General features: G+C 56.9%; 1 protein-coding gene across 2 annotated transcripts in view; it reads left to right on the top strand.

Annotated features, from left to right (window-relative positions):
• The window catches only part of NRBP1 (nuclear receptor binding protein 1), a 31,573-nt gene extending 13,935 nt beyond the window's left edge, over positions 1 to 17,638 (top strand). For both annotated transcript variants that reach the window (XM_066594337.1, XM_066594338.1), the window contains exons 7-18: positions 784 to 878; positions 11,547 to 11,630; positions 11,741 to 11,799; positions 12,060 to 12,158; positions 12,246 to 12,378; positions 14,850 to 14,952; positions 15,034 to 15,084; positions 15,388 to 15,523; positions 15,608 to 15,661; positions 15,882 to 15,945; positions 16,021 to 16,076; positions 16,152 to 17,638. In XM_066594337.1, coding sequence (XP_066450434.1) covers positions 784 to 878; positions 11,547 to 11,630; positions 11,741 to 11,799; positions 12,060 to 12,158; positions 12,246 to 12,378; positions 14,850 to 14,952; positions 15,034 to 15,084; positions 15,388 to 15,523; positions 15,608 to 15,661; positions 15,882 to 15,945; positions 16,021 to 16,076; positions 16,152 to 16,250 — 1,033 coding nt within the window. In that variant the 3' untranslated portion in view covers positions 16,251 to 17,638. The remainder of the gene's footprint in view (positions 1 to 783; positions 879 to 11,546; positions 11,631 to 11,740; positions 11,800 to 12,059; positions 12,159 to 12,245; positions 12,379 to 14,849; positions 14,953 to 15,033; positions 15,085 to 15,387; positions 15,524 to 15,607; positions 15,662 to 15,881; positions 15,946 to 16,020; positions 16,077 to 16,151) is intronic.
• Positions 17,639 to 18,900: the final 1,262 nt, after the last annotated feature.

An 18,900-nucleotide genomic window follows, 5' to 3' on the forward strand; every position in this document is an offset into this window, starting at 1 on the left:
GATGGAACCTGGATGGGGAGAGGTCAAGCCGGTGGTGTGACGGACAGTGGTGTAGTACTGGGGTCCTGGCATGTGGACGGCTGGGTGCGTCTCTTACCTGGGGGAGATGGCACCAGGATGAGAAGAGGACAAGCCGGTGGTGTGATGGACAGTGTAGTACTGGGTACTGGAATCATATCGACGTCCGGGTGCATCTCTTACCTGGGGAAGATGGCACCAGGATGAGAAGACAAGCCGGTGGTGTGATGGACAGTGTAATACTGGGTACTGGCATCATGTGGACAGTCGGGTGCATCTCTTACCTGTGGGTGATGGCACTAGGATGGGAAGACAAGCCGGTGGTGTGATGGACAGTGTAGTACTGAGGTCCTGGCATCATGTGGACGGCCGGGTGCATCTCTTACCTGGGGGTAATGGCACCAGGATGGGAAAAAGACAAGCCGGTGGTGTGACGGACAGTGTAATACTTGGTGCCTGGGTCCTGGCATCATGTGGATGTGACATGTTCCACCTACCTAACTGAACAGATAAGTCCCCCCCTCCTTCATCGGGATTCCCTAATGGCAGCGCCCTCAGCAGGATTATGCAGGAACTGCTCAGGAACAGGATGGAGAGATGGTGATGACTTCTCCCAGATCTCATCCGAGGATGTGCTGCTGATACCCCAGGACCCCTCAGAGGCTCATACAATATTAGGAGGGGGGTTAGCATTCCGCTGATGGGTGTAGATGGTCATCTGTCTGGGTTGCAGTTCTCAGGTCTCTGTCTCTCTCTTCCTCACAGTTACCTCCACTCTTGTGACCCTCCGATCATCCACGGGAACCTGACCTGTGACACCATTTTTATTCAACACAATGGACTCATCAAGATTGGCTCCGGTAAGGCTCCGCACCCGCCGTCTCTCTGGTGTCTGGCTGCCAGGCATTAATAACGTGACCACTGTGCCGCGGCCTGGCATTAACAGCACCTCTGTGATCATGGATGGGTGAAGCTGCAGTGTAGGGCTTCCAGGACACAACCACCCTCTCTACATCTGCCAGTGTGTGCTGCTGTCCCGGGGAGCATGGTGTGTGGGCACATCTGTGGGTGAATGCCAGCGTCTTCAGATAATGGAGAAGACCACGTGTCGCCCTCCAATAAATGTGCATACTGATTGCGGTTGGGGAAAATAGACGGCTGCCACTATGCTGGATGCTGTTCCTGGCCTCTTATTGTACAGTGTGTAATATATATATATATAATGTAGGTCACTTGCTGAAAAGGTTAATGCAACCTCAGAGAGAGATCATCCGACTGTGCCACATTGTTTACAATATGGCATAGAGCATGCCCACAACACTCTCCCATAGAAGTCACTAAGTGATGGAGATGGCTTACCTCTTCCTTATACAAGTCACAGAGCATGCCCACAACACTCTCCCATAGAAGTCACTAGGTGATGGAGATGGCTTACCTCTTCCTTATACAAGTCACAGAGCATGCCCACAACACTCTCCCATAGAAGTCACTAGGTGATGGAGATGGCTTACCTCTTCCTTATACAAGTCACAGAGTATGCCCACAACACTCTCCCATAGAAGTCACTAGGTGATGGAGATGGCTTACCTCTTCCTTATACAAGTCACAGAGCATGCCCACAACACTCTCCCATAGAAGTCACTAGGTGATGGAGATGGCTTACCTCTTCCTTATACAAGTCACAGAGTATGCCCACAACACTCTCCCATAGAAGTCACTAGGTGATGGAGATGGCTTACCTCTTCCTTATACAAGTCACAGAGCATGCCCACAACACTCTCCCATAGAAGTCACTAGGTGATGGAGATGGCTTACCTCATCCTTATACAAGTGGCAGAGCATGCCCACAACACTCTCCCATAGAAGTCACTAGGTGATGGAGATGGCTTACCTCTTCCTTATACAAGTCACAGAGCATGCCCACAACACTCTCCCATAGAAGTCACTAGGTGATGGAGATGGCTTACCTCTTCCTTATACAATTCACAGAGCCTGCCCACAACACTCTCCCATAGAAGTCACTAGGTGATGGAGATGGCTCACCTCTTCCTTATACAAGTCACAGAGTATGCCCACAACACTCTCCCATAGAAGTCACTAGGTGATGGAGATGGCTTACCTCTTCCTTATACAATTCACAGAGCCTGCCCACAACACTCTCCCATAGAAGTCACTATGTGATGGAGATGGCTTACCTCTTCCTTATACAAGTCACATAGTATGCCCACAACACTCTCCCATAGAAGTCACTAGGTGATGGAGATGGCTTCCCTCTTCCTTATACAAGTCACAGAGTATGCCCACAACACTCTCCCATAGAAGTCACTAGGTGATGGAGATGGCTTACCTCTTCCTTATACAAGTCGGTGCATGCCCACAACACTCTCCCATAGAAGTCACTAGGTGATGGAGATGGCTTACCTCATCCTTATACAATTCACAGAGCATGCCCACAACACTCTCCCATAGAAGTCACTAGTTGATGGAGATGGCTTACCTCTTCATTATACAAGTCACAGAGCATGCCCACAACACTCTCCCATAGAAGTCACTAGGTGATGGAGATGGCTTACCTCTTCCTTATACAAGTCACAGAGCATGCCCACAACACTCTCCCATAGAAGTATATAGGTGATGGATAAGGGGTTCATCACCTCCCCTTCCCTGTACAAGTCGGAGCATGCCCACAACACTCTCTCAAGTCACTTGATGGATGGGAACAGCTCTCCTCCTCCCCTTCCCTGCACATGTCACACGGCAGCTAACTACTTTTGCAAAATTGTGGAAGCAGCAGAAAGTTGCAAATTGTAGCACAAATGTGATTTACAGTGAAATTTGCAACTTTGATGCCAAAACAAAGCGTCCCATTCAGATTGATGAGTTGTCTTCAGACTGAGGTTTCTCCTCTCTTGGACTGCATGTTGAGGCCTCGGAGCAGCAGCTCCAGCGAGGTGGCGGCCGCACCCCCTCCCCAAAATAGAGTTGTGTTTCCATATTTAAAATCTAGATGATAAATTCCCGTTAAGCTTGGCCCTTCCCAGAGCGTTCCCATTAAAGGGATCCTGACACCAGGCGCAGCTTGGCCCCTCCCAGAGCGTTCCCATTAAAGGGATCCTGACACCAGGCGCAGCTTGGCCCCTCCCAGAGCGTTCCCATTAAAGGGATCCTGACACCAGGCGCAGCTTGGCCCTTCCCAGAGCGCTCCCATTAAAGGGATCCTGACACCGCCGCATGCACCCGGGGCCGGGAAGCCGCCCGTCTCCTCTGTTTTATTCTTTAACACTTTATTTCAGAAAAAACACACTTTAAAGTTTAACTTGAAACGGAGCTCAGCGTCTTCTCCCCGCCCACAGCATGCAGTGACCACTTCTCCCCTTGTGTGTGGGCAGAGAGCTGTCTCACTCTGCATGCTGTAAGCAAGGAGAAGCCAGAATGGCCCGCCTCTGTGACGCTGAGCTCCATTTTCCCAGGACTGAGGCCGGAACTGGTGTGCGCAGGTGGAGTAGCCCCTGGACTAGGGTGTGTGCGCAGGTGGAGTAGCCCCTGGACTAGGGTGTGTGCGCGGGTGGAGTAGCCCCTGGACTAGGGTGTGTGCGCGGGTGGAGTAGCCCCTGGACTAGGGTGTGTGCGCGGGTGGAGTAGCCCCTGGACTAGGGTGTGTGCGCGGGTGGAGTAGCCCCTGGACTAGGGTGTGTGCGCGCGGGTGGAGTAGCCCCTGGACTAGGGTGTGTGCGCGCGGGTGGAGTAGCCCCCGGACTAGGGTGTGTGCCGCGGGTGGAGTAGCCCCCGGACTAGGGTGTGTGCCGCGGGTGGAGTAGCCCCCGGACTAGGGTGTGTGCCGCGGGTGGAGTAGCCCCCGGACTAGGGTGTGTGCCGCGGGTGGAGTAGCCCCCGGACTAGGGTGTGTGCCGCGGGTGGAGTAGCCCCCGGACTAGGGTGTGTGCCGCGGGTGGAGTAGCCCCCGGACTAGGGTGTGTGCCGCGGGTGGAGTAGCCCCCGGACTAGGGTGTGTGCCGCGGGTGGAGTAGCCCCCGGACTAGGGTGTGTGCCGCGGGTGGAGTAGCCCCCGGACTAGGGTGTGTGCCGCGAGTGGAGTAGCCCCCGGACTAGGGTGTGTGCCGCGGGTGGAGTAGCCCCCGGACTAGGGTGTGTGCCGCGGGTGGAGTAGCCCCCGGACTAGGGTGTGTGCCGCGGGTGGAGTAGCCCCCGGACTAGGGTGTGTGCCGCGGGTGGAGTAGCCCCCGGACTAGGGTGTGTGCCGCGGGTGGAGTAGCCCCCGGACTAGGGTGTGTGCCGCGGGTGGAGTAGCCCCCGGACTAGGGTGTGTGCCGCGGGTGGAGTAGCCCCCGGACTAGGGTGTGTGCCGCGGGTGGAGTAGCCCCCGGACTAGGGTGTGTGCCGCGGGTGGAGTAGCCCCCGGACTAGGGTGTGTGCCGCGGGTGGAGTAGCCCCCGGACTAGGGTGTGTGCCGCGGGTGGAGTAGCCCCCGGACTAGGGTGTGTGCCGCGGGTGGAGTAGCCCCCGGACTAGGGTGTGTGCCGCGGGTGGAGTAGCCCCCGGACTAGGGTGTGTGCCGCGGGTGGAGTAGCCCCCGGACTAGGGTGTGTGCCGCGGGTGGAGTAGCCCCCGGACTAGGGTGTGTGCCGCGGGTGGAGTAGCCCCCGGACTAGGGTGTGTGCCGCGGGTGGAGTAGCCCCCGGACTAGGGTGTGTGCCGCGGGTGGAGTAGCCCCCGGACTAGGCTGTGTGCCGCGGGTGGAGTAGCCCCCCCGGCCTAGGGTGTGTGCCGCGGGTGGAGTAGCCTCCCCGGCCTAGGGTGTGTGCCGCGGGTGGAGTAGCCTCCCCGGCCTAGGGTGTGTGCCGCGGGTGGAGTAGCCTCCCCGGCCTAGGGTGTGTGCCGCGGGTGGAGTAGCCTCCCCGGCCTAGGGTGTGTGCCGCGGGTGGAGTAGCCCCCGGACTAGGGTGTGTGCCGCGGGTGGAGTAGCCCCCGGACTAGGGTGTGTGCCGCGGGTGGAGTAGCCCCCGGCCTAGGGTGTGTGCCGCGGGTGGAGTAGCCCCCCCGGCCTAGGGTGTGTGCCGCGGGTGGAGTAGCCCCCCCGGCCTAGGGTGTGTGCCGCGGGTGGAGTAGCCCCCCCGGCCTCGGGGGTGTGCCGCGGGTGGAGTAGCCCCCCCGGCCTCGGGGGTGTGCCGCGGGTGGAGTAGCCCCCGGACTAGGGTGTGTGCCGCGGGTGGAGTAGCCCCCGGACTAGGGGTGTGTGCCGCGGGTGGAGTAGCCCCCGGACTAGGGTGTGTGCCGCGGGTGGAGTAGCCCCCGGACTAGGGTGTGTGCCGCGGGTGGAGTAGCCCCCGGACTAGGGTGTGTGCCGCGGGTGGAGTAGCCCCCGGACTAGGGTGTGTGCCGCGGGTGGAGTAGCCCCCGGACTAGGGTGTGTGCCGCGGGTGGAGTAGCCCCCGGACTAGGGTGTGTGCCGCGGGTGGAGTAGCCCCCGGACTAGGGTGTGTGCCGCGGGTGGAGTAGCCCCCGGACTAGGGTGTGTGCCGCGGGTGGAGTAGCCCCCGGACTAGGGTGTGTGCCGCGGGTGGAGTAGCCCCCGGACTAGGGTGTGTGCCGCGGGTGGAGTAGCCCCCGGACTAGGGTGTGTGCCGCGGGTGGAGTAGCCCCCGGACTAGGGTGTGTGCCGCGGGTGGAGTAGCCCCCGGACTAGGGTGTGTGCCGCGGGTGGAGTAGCCCCCGGACTAGGGTGTGTGCCGCGGGTGGAGTAGCCCCCGGACTAGGGTGTGTGCCGCGGGTGGAGTAGCCCCCGGACTAGGGTGTGTGCCGCGGGTGGAGTAGCCCCCCCGGCCTAGGGTGTGTGCCGCGGGTGGAGTAGCCCCCCCGGCCTAGGGTGTGTGCCGCGGGTGGAGTAGCCCCCCCGGCCTAGGGTGTGTGCCGCGGGTGGAGTAGCCCCCCCGGCCTAGGGTGTGTGCCGCGGGTGGAGTAGCCCCCGGCCTAGGGTGTGTGCCGCGGGTGGAGTAGCCCCCGGACTAGGGTGTGTGCCGCGGGTGGAGTAGCCCCCCCGGCCTAGGGTGTGTGCCGCGGGTGGAGTAGCCCCCCCGGCCTAGGGTGTGTGCCGCGGGTGGAGTAGCCCCCCCGGCCTAGGGTGTGTGCCGCGGGTGGAGTAGCCCCCCCGGCCTCGGGGGTGTGCCGCGGGTGGAGTAGCCCCCCCGGCCTCGGGGGTGGGCCGCGGGTGGAGTAGCCCCCCCGGCCTCGGGGGTGGGCCGCGGGTGGAGTAGCCCCCCCGGCCTCGGGGGTGGGCCGCGGGTGGAGTAGCCCCCCCGGCCTCGGGGGTGGGCCGCGGGTGGAGTAGCCCCCCCGGCCTCGGGGGTGGGCCGCGGGTGGAGTAGCCCCCCCGGCCTCGGGGGTGGGCCGCGGGTGGAGTAGCCCCCCGGCCTCGGGGGTGGGCCGCGGGTGGAGTAGCCCCCCGGCCTAATGCTGGAGTGGCTTGATTGCTGGTGGAGTAGCCCCCGGACTAGGGTGTGTGTGCTGGTGGAGTAGCCCCCGGACTAGGGTGTGTGTGCTGGTGGAGTGATTCTGAGGACGAATGCTGGAGTGGCTTGTGTGCTGTTAGAGTAGCCCCCGGGCCGTATGTATGTGTGTGTGTGTGTGTGTGTGTGTGTGTGTGTACCCCGGCGGCGTAGCCCCCTGGCCAGGTGTGTGCAGGTGGAGCGATCCCCGGGACTGACGCTGCATGTACCACCACTTGTATTATATGACGTGCTCCCTCCACTCCCAGCCGTTCCATCCACTCATTGACTGTCTCGTTTTATCTCCTGCTTCGGCCGCTCTGTTTCCACACCAGTCTTTCATAGGATATTTGCTAATGGTGAGACCACTCTTCAGCTCCTGTGATGTTTCTGTCGTTGCATTGTATCTGTGTTCCGCTCGTAGCACTCGCCCATGTAACACGCATTATGGGACATTTCCATTTCCCCTTTGCCCTGCCTGGTTACATGGGTGATTGCAGCTCTGGGGTCAGTGGGTTCTGCTTGTACGAGGCCGCCTATCCCTTCCCTCTCGCCTGGCTTTGCAGATCAGGAGCTCGTCAGCAGGGCTTCCACCAGTTTAACTGCTGATTCTCGTAGCTCCATAGCATGTAGGAGCCCCTCCCCCATGTGTGCATGTCCCCGCCCCCTATAGATGGCTTCTCTTTAACCCTTTCTCATCTCCATTGCATTTTCACCCTCCTGCTGTAAGGGGACAGGGTGGGTCTCAGGCTCACCCTCAGCTGCTTGCTTATTGATGCTCTGCTGGGTTGGGGGGTGGGCGGGCTCACACTCGGGTAATGGTAGTAGCGTCATGGCTGCACATTGCAGTGAATGGCGCCTGGACCGCCGCGTGCCGATATTACTGGTGGTCATTCCCAACTTTTCTGTGTAGCTAATAAAATAGACTTTTACTACCTGGAAACCATCAACAAGCTGCTGAGTGTTGGCATGACTGCCCAACAACTTCAAGGCACCATTGGGCATGGAATGCACAGCTTGCTGATGGTTTCTGGGTAGCAGCAGATACAACATCCTATGCAGAAGACCGTTAATGGTCCTGAAGGTGGCGCTTTACGGGTACACTCCGCAACAACACCAAGAAGGAAAAGTCCTGGAATTATGGAAGTCGCAGGATCGGCAGACATGTTAATGATATGCAAATGATGACATTTGGAAACAAAATAATCAAAACTTCTCGATTTATTGGCGTGCGATCAATGAGGTTATCACCAGGCGAGGAACCATCTGTTGGACACGCAGATCATCAAGATGCTGACGGCTCCCTTTGTAGTTGCCAACCAATGAGGTCCCAGATGCTGGACAAGTCTGGGGATGCTGCAGTCTGTGGAGCACCTTTAGGCCCCGCAGGCTACACAATGGCACCAGCAACATGTCACCTGGCATTGCAGTGTTGAAGAACAACTCCTGGGACACGTTGGAGAAATGGTACTACCGCTGGTTCCACCACCAAATCATCATAAAGCTGAACTGTTAGAGTACCTGGAGTGAAGACTAGAGGGGCCCGACTACCCTACATCATACCACCCATGAGTAGGACTGCGCCCTCCGTGCCACCTTGCTCTGCAGCATGATAGTCGTGGCGGCTTTAGGTCAGTGGAACCTCAATCGCTGGGTATCTGGCTCGTAGCCCAATGTTGTGCAAGCACCAACTGATGGTTTGCTAGGACACGGACGCTCCACGCTGGGAATGATCACCACGCGCCATTCTTCGAATCTGGCGATTGCTGCTTGTTCTTCTTCCATCCGCTGGGACACGCAGTGTGGGACGTCTTGCCCTACGCACGGACGGATATGGAGTTCTACAAATGTTGCTCACGGGCCCGTCAACAGGTGGCATCGCGCCATCACACGGCGAAACTTCATCCGATTTTTGAGGTTTTTACGTGACTGAAAACATTTGCCTTCCATCCAGCTTTGATACCGTTAAAGCTCCTCCCACATGCCACAGATTGGCGCTAGGTGCTTAAAAATGTGATAATGCCTCAGCGACACTTTCTGCTTCCTTGCTTTGCATAACCTTACGGTTCGTCCTTCTTGGTGTAATGTCATTGTTGAGGAGTGTAGTATATCGCTGTCCTGTAGGCTGAACGCTGGGGCCACCGATCATGTAATGACCTCCGCATAGTGTACAACCACCTCTTTGACCCCGCCAGATGTGGCAGCCATCTTGTTTTTGAACATGTATTCCAGTATGACCGCTGTTAGAAGTGTTTGGGCCCATTGAATTTGTCTGTTGTGGGTTGGGACTCTCGTGTCCTCGTGGCACGATGTGGTGGTCGGTGTTGTAGTTGGTAGCCTGTGATTTAGCTGCTCTTAGATGTTTTCTGTCTGCAGTGACCTGACTAGTTCTGTTTAGTTGTATTTGGAAGGTGGGGGGCGACTTATGACTAAATCTGTGCTTACGGAGAAGTCTGTATAGGAGATGACATTGTGACATTCCCAACTTTGCCATTGATCCTCATCCTTTAACGTTGTGATAGCAGCACCCTGTGTCTTGGAAATGGGCCTGGACACCCTGGTTGTCTTGGTCCTGATGGGCGGTCTTGTCTGGTCATTGGCTCTGACCTACATAAAGAATCGATTCTCAGACACATCCGGGTCGTCCGGTCCTAAACGGTGACCTAGAACGGCTCTAAGTTTCTGCTTACTTCTCCCTCACGTCTGCCATCAGATATTGTAATATTACAAGGCCCGAAGGATGAAGGGTAGAGATCACCTCCTATCACCATTCTCTGCCCACTAACCTCCCGCTGTGGTTTCTACTGCGGATCTGGTGGGACGAGCCTTGTGCTCTGTACTACTTGGCTTACTGGGTGAAGTTTATGGTCAGCAGTAACAGATGACCTGCTTACGACTTTACTATTAGTATCTTGTGTCTTTCTCCAAGACTTTATCCCTGACCAGAGATAAGCGCACTCTGTTGGGCATGCTGGATAGTGGAGATCTCTGCGGATAGTGGTCACCACACTGTTACTCAATTTACTATTTTTTTTTCTTTTTTACACTTAATCTGGTATCCTTGTGTCCCCATCATTCTGCACTCAGGACCCCATAATGACAGTGATAACAGAACCGGAGAAATCTTTGTAAATGTCTCAAAATGTAAAACTCCCACCTTGTAGTGCCCTGAGTATTCCCACCCTGTACTCAGTATTAGTCGGAGCCCCTCTGGCAGTGATTCCAGCCTCCAGTCTTCTTGATGATGCCACAAGGTTTGCACTCCTGGATTTAGGAATTTTCTGCCTTCTGTCAGGTTCATTGGGGGATGTCGGTGGACAGACATTGTCAGGTCTCTCCAGAGATGTCCCATTGGGTTCAGGGCTCTGGCCAGGCCACTCAAGGACATTCAGAGTTGGTCTTGGCTGGTGTCTTAGGGTCATTGTCTTTTTGGAAAGTGACCCTTCTGCCCGGTCTGAGGTCCCTTGTGCTCTGCATCAGGTTGTCATCATCTCTGTACTTTGCTCTATTCAGCTTTCCACCCACCCTGACCAGTCTTCCCTCCCCCAGCATGATGCTCCACCACCAGGCTTCACTGTAGGGATGTTATTGGGCAGGTGATGAGCGGTGCCTGGCTTCCATCCACTCTGGTCACCTCTCTTAAGACCATTCTCCCCCTTAGTTTGGTGGGTCGGCAGCTCTAGGGAGAGTCCTGGTTCTTGGTCTTCCATGTAAGTATTATGGGGTCCGCTGGGTTCTTGGTCATCTCTTACAAGACCATTTTCCCCTTAGTTTGGGGGGCATGTGGCTCTAGGAAGTGTCCTGGTTCTTCTTCCATGTAAGTGTTATGGAGGCCATTGGGTTGTTGGTCACCTCTCTTACAAGACCCTTCTCCCCTTAGTTTTGGGGTTCAGCTGCTCTAGGAAGAGTCCTGGTTGTTCTTCCCTGTAAGTATTATGAGGGCCACTGGACTCTTTGTCTCCTCTCTTACAAGACCCTTCTCCCCCTTAGTTTTGGGGGGCGGTGGCTCTAGGAAGAGTCCTGGTTGTTCTTCCATGTAAGTATTATGGGGGCCGCTGGGCTCTTGGTCACCTCTCTTACAAGACCCTTCTCAACTTTAGTTTGGGGGGTTGGCGGCTCTAGGAAGAGTCCTGGTGGTTCTTCCATGTAAGTATTACAGGAGCCGCTGGGTTCTTGGGGACTTTCAGGGCAGCAGAAATGTTTTTGTAGCTGCTTCCAGATCTGCGCCTCCACACAATCCTGTGTCTGAGCTCTACAGGCAGGTCTGTCCTCCTCCTTGGTTTTAGCTCTGTTATGCATTGTGAGCGGTGAGACCTTATATAGACGAGGGGATCTTTTATGTCCCATCAGATGAATTTCCTCCAGGTCACTCCAACCAAGGTGCAGAAACATCTCAGAGATGATCCAGAGAAACTGGAAGCCCCAGAACTGACAGTCATACCAAAGGGGTGTGAATACTTATGTCACTGCAAAATGGGAGTGTTTTTTTTTTCTTTTCATTTTTTAAAAATGTACAAAGATTTCTCCGGTTCTGTTATTTTGTCATTATGGGGTACTTGGTGCAGAATGATGGGGAACACAAGGCCATGACATAACATGTAAGGCAGTGAGAGGGGCTGAAGACTTTGCGGACCACCTGTATGTGTTCACTTGACTTCAGTGACCATCCAAGGCTCCAGTGTGTCATTGATCACACAAGGTCCAATCCCAACCATGATGGCTACAAATGGTCTACACATGACTTTCTTGATCGTGTGGGGCTTCACATGTGACCGATGGAGGTATAATGACCACACAGCTAAGGTGCGCCACTGTCCGGGTACGCTACTGTTGACATACGCCCTGCTGCGGGGACGGTGTTTATAGATGGGCTGTAGGACTTCTTTCTGGTTGCTGTGGGGAGTTTGTGGTCCGGCGTTGTGTGTCGTCTCCTCCAGGTTCTCGCTGGACTATAGATGACGTCACTTACTGTATGTAAGCTGACGATTGTGAGTCGTATGTGAGCAGCTCTGTTCTTCTCTCCAGTGGCCCCGGATACCATCAACAACCACGTGAAGACGTGTCGAGAGGAGCAGAAGAACTTGCACTTCTTTGCACCTGAATACGGAGGTAAACGCCAGTTGGTCCAGCACAGTCATGTGCTGTGTGGAGCGCCCTGGAGGTGTTGTGTTCCACCCTTTTATCCGTCCACGTCCTGACTAATGCGGATTCTATTACAGAAGTGACGAATGTGACCACCGCTGTGGACATCTACTCTTTCGGGATGTGTGCCTTGGAGGTGAGATGACGGCAGGGCGCTCGCTCATACTTTGTACATTCACAGGACGCCCGGAGACAATGTAGTGGTGTAATCGCTCACCATCCAGAGTCATGCGAGTGCCTGAAGGCGTTGGCGTCCTGAGGGATGTTTCAGAGCAGTCGCTGCTGTCGTCGTTTCCATTACGTGAAAATCGCTCATAATGTAGAAATAATCTCAAGCGCAGCTGTAATATCCACAACTTCTGCCCTTGCCTACAACTGTGGCCCTTGTCCCTACAGATGGCGGTTCTAGAGATTCAGGGGAATGGAGAATCATCGTATGTCCCCCAGGAAGCTATAAACAACGCGATTCAGTTTCTGGAAGACCCTCTGCAGAGAGTGAGTGTCCTCGTGAGCCCCCCCGGGCTGTCAAATCTGAGACTCTCTGTCTGGCTGTGTCCTCACCTGCTTGTGTCTTTATGACAGGAGTTCATCCAGACATGTCTGGAGTTGGACCCCAGTAAACGTCCCACCGCCCGGGAGCTGCTCTTCGACCCGGCTTTGTTTGAGGTGCCGTTCCTGAAGTTGCTGGCGGCTCACTGCATTGTGGCTCATCAGCGTGAGTATTCTCCACCTGGTCAGTGATGCTCCCCTCCTCCTCTATCCCCATGGGGCTCGCCTCCCACTCCGTCTCTTCTGGCCCAGTGGTGCTCCCCTTCCACTCCTTCTTCTCTTCTGGCCCCGTCGCGCTCCCCTCCCACTCCTTCTTCTCTTCTGGCCCCGTCGCGCTCCCCTCCCACTCCTTCTTCTCTTCTGGCCCCGTCGCGCTCCCCTCCCACTCCTTCTTCTCTTCTGGCCCCGTCGCGCTCCCCTCCCACTCCTTCTTCTCTTCTGGCCCCGTCGCGCTCCCCTCCCACTCCTTCTTCTCTTCTGGCCCCGTCGCGCTCCCCTCCCACTCCTTCTTCTCTTCTGGCCCCGTCGCGCTCCCCTCCCACTCCTTCTTCTCTTCTGGCCCCGTCGCGCTCCCCTCCCACTCCTTCTTCTCTTCTGGCCCCGTCGCGCTCCCCTCCCACTCCTTCTTCTCTTCTGGCCCCGTCGCGCTCCCCTCCCACTCCTTCTTCTCTTCTGGCCCCGTCGCGCTCCCCTCCCACTCCTTCTTCTCTTCTGGCCCCGTCGCGCTCCCCTCCCACTCCTTCTTCTCTTCTGGCCCCGTCGCGCTCCCCTCCCACTCCTTCTTCTCTTCTGGCCCCGTCGCGCTCCCCTCCCACTCCTTCTTCTCTTCTGGCCCCGTCGCGCTCCCCTCCCACTCCTTCTTCTCTTCTGGCCCCGTCGCGCTCCCCTCCCACTCCTTCTTCTCTTCTGGCCCCGTCGCGCTCCCCTCCCACTCCTTCTTCTCTTCTGGCCCCGTCGCGCTCCCCTCCCACTCCTTCTTCTCTTCTCGCCCCGCCGCTCTCCCCTCCCACTCCTTCTTCTCTTCTCGCCCCGCCGCGCTCCCCTCCCACTCCTTCTTCTCTTCTCGCCCCGCCGCGCTCCCCTCCCACTCCTTCTTCTCTTCTCGCCCCGCCGCGCTCCCCTCCCACTCCTTCTTCTCTTCTCGCCCCGCCGCGCTCCCCTCCCACTCCTTCTTCTCTTCTCGCCCCGCCGCGCTCCCCTCCCACTCCTTCTTCTCTTCTCGCCCCGCCGCGCTCCCCTCCCACTCCTTCTTCTCTTCTCGCCCCGCCGCGCTCCCCTCCCACTCCTTCTTCTCTTCTCGCCCCGCCGCGCTCCCCTCCCACTCCTTCTTCTCTTCTCGCCCCGCCGCGCTCCCCTCCCACTCCTTCTTCTCTTCTCGCCCCGCCGCGCTCCCCTCCCACTCCTTCTTCTCTTCTCGCCCCGCCGCGCTCCCCTCCCACTCCTTCTTCTCTTCTCGCCCCGCCGCGCTCCCCTCCCACTCCTTCTTCTCTTCTCGCCCCGCCGCGCTCCCCTCCCACTCCTTCTTCTCTTCTCGCCCCGCCGCGCTCCCCTCCCACTCCTTCTTCTCTTCTCGCCCCGCCGCGCTCCCCTCCCACTCCTTCTTCTCTTCTCGCCCCGCCGCGCTCCCCTCCCACTCCTTCTTCTCTTCTCGCCCCGCCGCGCTCCCCTCCCACTCCTTCTTCTCTTCTCGCCCCGCCGCGCTCCCCTCCCACTCCTTCTTCTCTTCTCGCCCCGCCGCGCTCCCCTCCCACTCCTTCTTCTCTTCTCGCCCCGCCGCGCTCCCCTCCCACTCCTTCTTCTCTTCTCGCCCCGCCGCGCTCCCCTCCCACTCCTTCTTCTCTTCTCGCCCCGCCGCGCTCCCCTCCCACTCCTTCTTCTCTTCTCGCCCCGCCGCGCTCCCCTCCCACTCCTTCTTCTCTTCTCGCCCCGCCGCGCTCCCCTCCCACTCCTTCTTCTCTTCTCGCCCCGCCGCGCTCCCCTCCCACTCCTTCTTCTCTTCTCGCCCCGCCGCGCTCCCCTCCCACTCCTTCTTCTCTTCTCGCCCCGCCGCGCTCCCCTCCCACTCCTTCTTCTCTTCTCGCCCCGCCGCGCTCCCCTCCCACTCCTTCTTCTCTTCTCGCCCCGCCGCGCTCCCCTCCCACTCCTTCTTCTCTTCTCGCCCCGCCGCGCTCCCCTCCATCTCTCCCCTCCTCCTCTTCATCTGGCCCCGCCGCGCTCCCCTCCATCTCTCCCCTCCTCCTCTTCATCTGGCCCCGCCGCGCTCCCCTCCATCTCTCCCCTCCTCCTCTTCATCTGGCCCCGCCGCGCTCCCCTCCATCTCTCCCCTCCTCCTCTTCATCTGGCCCCGCCGCGCTCCCCTCCATCTCTCCCCTCCTCCTCTTCATCTGGCCCCGCGGCGCGCTCCCCTCCATCTCTCCCCTCCTCCTCTTCATCTGGCCCCGCGGCGCGCTCCCCTCCATCTCTCCCCTCCTCCTCTTCATCTGGCCCCGCGGCGCGCTCCCCTCCATCTCTCCCCTCCTCCTCTTCATCTGGCCCCGCGGCGCGCTCCCCTCCATCTCTCCCCTCCTCCTCTTCATCTGGCCCTGCAGCGCTTTCCCCTCCTAGTGTAAGTGTCTAAAGCTTCCTTCCCTCCTACAGATATGATCCCAGAAAACGCCTTAGAAGAAATGACTAAGAACCGCGACATGAACGCTATTTTGGCTGAGATCACCCACGCTGACCGGGCGGGCGTGCAGATGATGTGAGTATTGGTGGTCCTTGCATCAGCCTAGTGTCGGCAGCGGCCCGTCTGATGGTGTAATGTGTAACTTGCTTCTCTCAGGTTCTCGCAGTCCCCGGCTCTGGAGCTGGACAAGTTTCTAGAAGACGTCAGGTAATGTCCAGGAAGAACACGTTCATGTAGATTACTAAGGGCCCAGCGGGGTCCGGTCCGCGGGGGGAGGGTGGAAAAGTATATTATGTATAAGACAGTTGGCTGGGTGTTGTAGTGCATTACAGCGGGGGTGTCGTACACTGCAGGAGAAATGGGTGATATATTGCCTATAGAGCAGCCGCCTGGGTGTTGTAGTCCGTCAGTGTGGGAGGGCGGGAATGTGTACACTGTAGCAGTAGTGGAGGGTGCAGAACAGCCGGCTGGGTGTTGTAGTCCGTCACAGATTTATTTCCTGTCTGGTAGAAATGGCATTTACCCGCTGACCGCCTTTGGAATTCCTCGACCTCAGCAGCCACAACAGGAAGTGGTTAAATCCCCCGTCGTTCCTCCCTCTGTGAAGACCCCGACACCCGAACCCGCTGAGTTGGAGACACGGAAGGCGAGTTGTTCATAGAGTTTCACAGTTTTAGCCTGGTCAGCGCTCCGACCCGCAGAGCTGACACTCTGTTTGTGTGTTGTGCAGGTGGTTCAGATGCAGTGCAACATCGAGTCCGTGGATGAAGGAGCGAAGCACCACGTAAGACCCTCTTCTTCTCCGCTGTGGACTGCTGCGCTCTCTTCCCATGCTCGCCCTCCCTGGACTATCACTATTCTCACCACTACTGCAGTCTCCATAGTCTTTCTTTCTTCTGTCTCCTGCTGCCCTCATCCTCCGCTGCCCAGTCACCCCCAGCTGCCCACCCAGTCACTCCTAGCTGCCTGCTTGCCCCTCGCTGACGTCTCGTTTTACCCTTTAGGTGACGTTATTGCTGAAGCTGGAGGACAAGCTGAACAGACACCTAAGCTGTGATGTGTTACCCAGTGAGTATCTGGAGGAGGGCACGGTGACTGGTCTTACGGGGGCGCCGCTCCTCATGCTTTCACCTCTCTCTGTAGATGAGAACATCCCGGACCTGGCGATGGAGCTAGTGCAGCTGGGCTTTGTCAGTGAGGTGAGGACGTGTGTAGATGGAGTCATGGCAGAGCGGCATAACCCTCCCACTGCTAATCTTCTCTTCGCCTTTCAGGCCGACCAGAACCGACTCACCTGTTTACTCGAAGAGGCTTTCAATAAGTTCTTCTTTGCCCGGAATGGAAACATGATGGCGGTTACAGTGTCGTCATAGCAATTAGCAGCATCGGCAGGCTGGACCATTACCCACACCGCTCTGCAGATGGACGGCCATCCTCTGTCTACAATTCCGCTTCCCTGCAGGATGCAGGAAGATGCCTCACCCGACTCGATCAGAAGGAACTCAAGATGGCAGCATGCTGGCTGCAGTCTCGGGACTGACTTAGCCAGGCGCCAGCATGACTGCAGACTACTGGCTCTTCCGACTGGAGGCAGAGCTCAATGGTGGTCTGACTGCAGCGTTGCGGCCAGAAATCCAGGTTCACTGCAGCCTTTGTGCAGCTCCAGGACAATCTTGGCAGATGGCAACTCGACTCTGGTTTCTGAGCTGTGCCGGCTGGATGCCATGGTCAAAAGCATGACTGACGACCCTGACCTGTCCGGGCCAGACATTGAGGTCAATAGTAGTAGCATGACTGACGACTCTGGGCTATCCGGTCATGGCTGGACATTGGGGTCAATAGTAATAACAGGACCAAGGTCTCTTACCTGTCCTGGCTGGTCATTGGAGTCAATAGTAGTAGCATGACTGACGACTGTCTTGGCTGGAGGCGGGTTGAGAGTAGCATGACTGCAATCTCTGTGGTTGACACGGCAGGACATTCATGGTTTACACAGAAGTAATGTCCTGTTGTACACAATGGCGTTCCCTTGTGGATTTTGGGTGGAGGTGTTGCGAGTACGCAGTGAATGCTGGTGAGTTTATGACTCCGGAGGGTTCTCTGCCATCTTGTCTGTGGGTGATGGGACAATCATATCTTGCTGTGTCGGGGAAGCATCGCCCAGTGGAGGAGGGGGCCACGGCTTCCTGACGGTTCATGCTTCTCATCCAGCGGCGGAGTAGCTGTCACTGGATGATGCTTCCTGTCTAGTGTTTACAGCTGAGACCTGTCCGGCTTTGCGCTGTTGTCTAGTATCGCTGGTGAATGGCTGATAAAGTCTTCGCTAGTCATCGTTCTGAACAAAGTGCTGAAATATTGGGGTCCCGGAGCGACTGTCGGCCGTTCAGGAAGGTTGTGGTTGTGCGGCCCAAAAGCTGCCGGCTGTGTGTTTGGCCTGGACCTCGTAGCGGAGAATGCGGCCTTTTCTTTGTTCTGTCAGGCGGTTGTCGTCTCGGGTTGGACATTTTGGCTAAATGAGCGCCGGTCCGGGCGACTGTAAGAAGGGCACACGAGAGCCGTTACCTGATCTGTATTAACTGCTTCCGTGCTGGATCCTAGGTTAGCCGAGCGGGGAGGTTGGAGACGGCGCTCTGTAGCTTTGCACACTATGAACCTAACCCGTATTTCTGTGATGTCATTTTTATTTGTAACTAATAACTTTTTAGTTTGTTTTTTTTCCCCCTCTTTCCTGTAAATAAACTTGGAAGTTTGTTGTATTTAACTGCAGCGTCTTCTAAAGATGAACATTGGATGATGGGAGGGAGGGTGCCCGGGGGGGGGGGGGGGGGGGGGGGGGGAGGGTGGGTGGCGAAGGCACTGGGTACATGTAAAACACATAAGAGCGCAGCACGTAGAATATCACTGGGGTAACCAAGCGCACAGCAGTAATATACTAACCTCGATAGTGTGGGGCCGAGAGACACAACACCCTATGGTGCCAGTCCATCTGTATCCTCTGGTCCACATAACATAGGCAATATCCGACATGCAGAGATGGACATCATCCCGGGCACTGCTGGCATAGGATAAAGCACGATGTGTGGGGCAGTAAATGCTGTCCTATGGCTCTGTAAAGCACAGCACGTTTCAGAGCTGGACGGGTGCCTTCATCAGGCGAACACAACAGACGGGGCGATCAAACATTTAACATGATCATGTTACTGCGATGGGGCTTGGAGCGGCGGACTGTAAGTGAGTGGAAGCAAGTATTGTGGATAAATCACAGTCCACCATCTTCCCATCAGATGGTGGCACTTGGGTGTGGCGGTTGTCTGGAGAGCGGTTTCTACACGACTGCATCGTCCGAACAGTGAGGTTTGGAGGAAGTTCTGATATGGTATGGGGGAAGGGGGAGCATTCGGCTGGGAATGACTAGGACCATGGGTTATATTGAAGTCTACCCCAACGCCAATGGGTACAGAGACCCTCCGAACAATGTGCCCTCCCCTGTGGTAATACTCTGGTACAGCTCCGTGTCTCCACCAACATGACGGAGCGCCATGTCATACGGCACGCAGTGTGGAGGAGCAGAACGTCTGCAGACTTCATTGGCCCAAAGTCCGGATCTCAATCCCATCGAGCGGGACGAACTAGACCGCCGTATCTGTGCGCCCAATACACCCATCATCCCTTTCATCACTATCTGAAGCTCCTCCAGGAATGGAGGCAAATCCCTCTACACATCTGCAGAGGAGAAAGAGAGGTACAGCAATGACTCACAAAGAACTGTGTAGTGAGCACACAGTCCTCTTGAATGGAGAAAAAGAAGTGCTGTTATGAAGAAGAAAAGGAGTGGTGGTGGTTGTGGGGATTCCCTACTGAAAGGAACAGAGGCCACTGTCTGCAGACCTGACACCTCACCAGAAGTGTGCTGTCTTCTAGGTGCACAGATCAAAGATGTGTCTGATAGGCTGTCAAGACTCTTCAGTCCTACAGAATATCCCCCATTCCTACTAATACATGTAGCGACAAATGACACTGCAA

This window comes from Eleutherodactylus coqui, chromosome 1 (genome assembly GCF_035609145.1).
Source record: "Eleutherodactylus coqui strain aEleCoq1 chromosome 1, aEleCoq1.hap1, whole genome shotgun sequence".
NCBI classification, from domain to species: domain Eukaryota; kingdom Metazoa; phylum Chordata; class Amphibia; order Anura; family Eleutherodactylidae; genus Eleutherodactylus; species Eleutherodactylus coqui.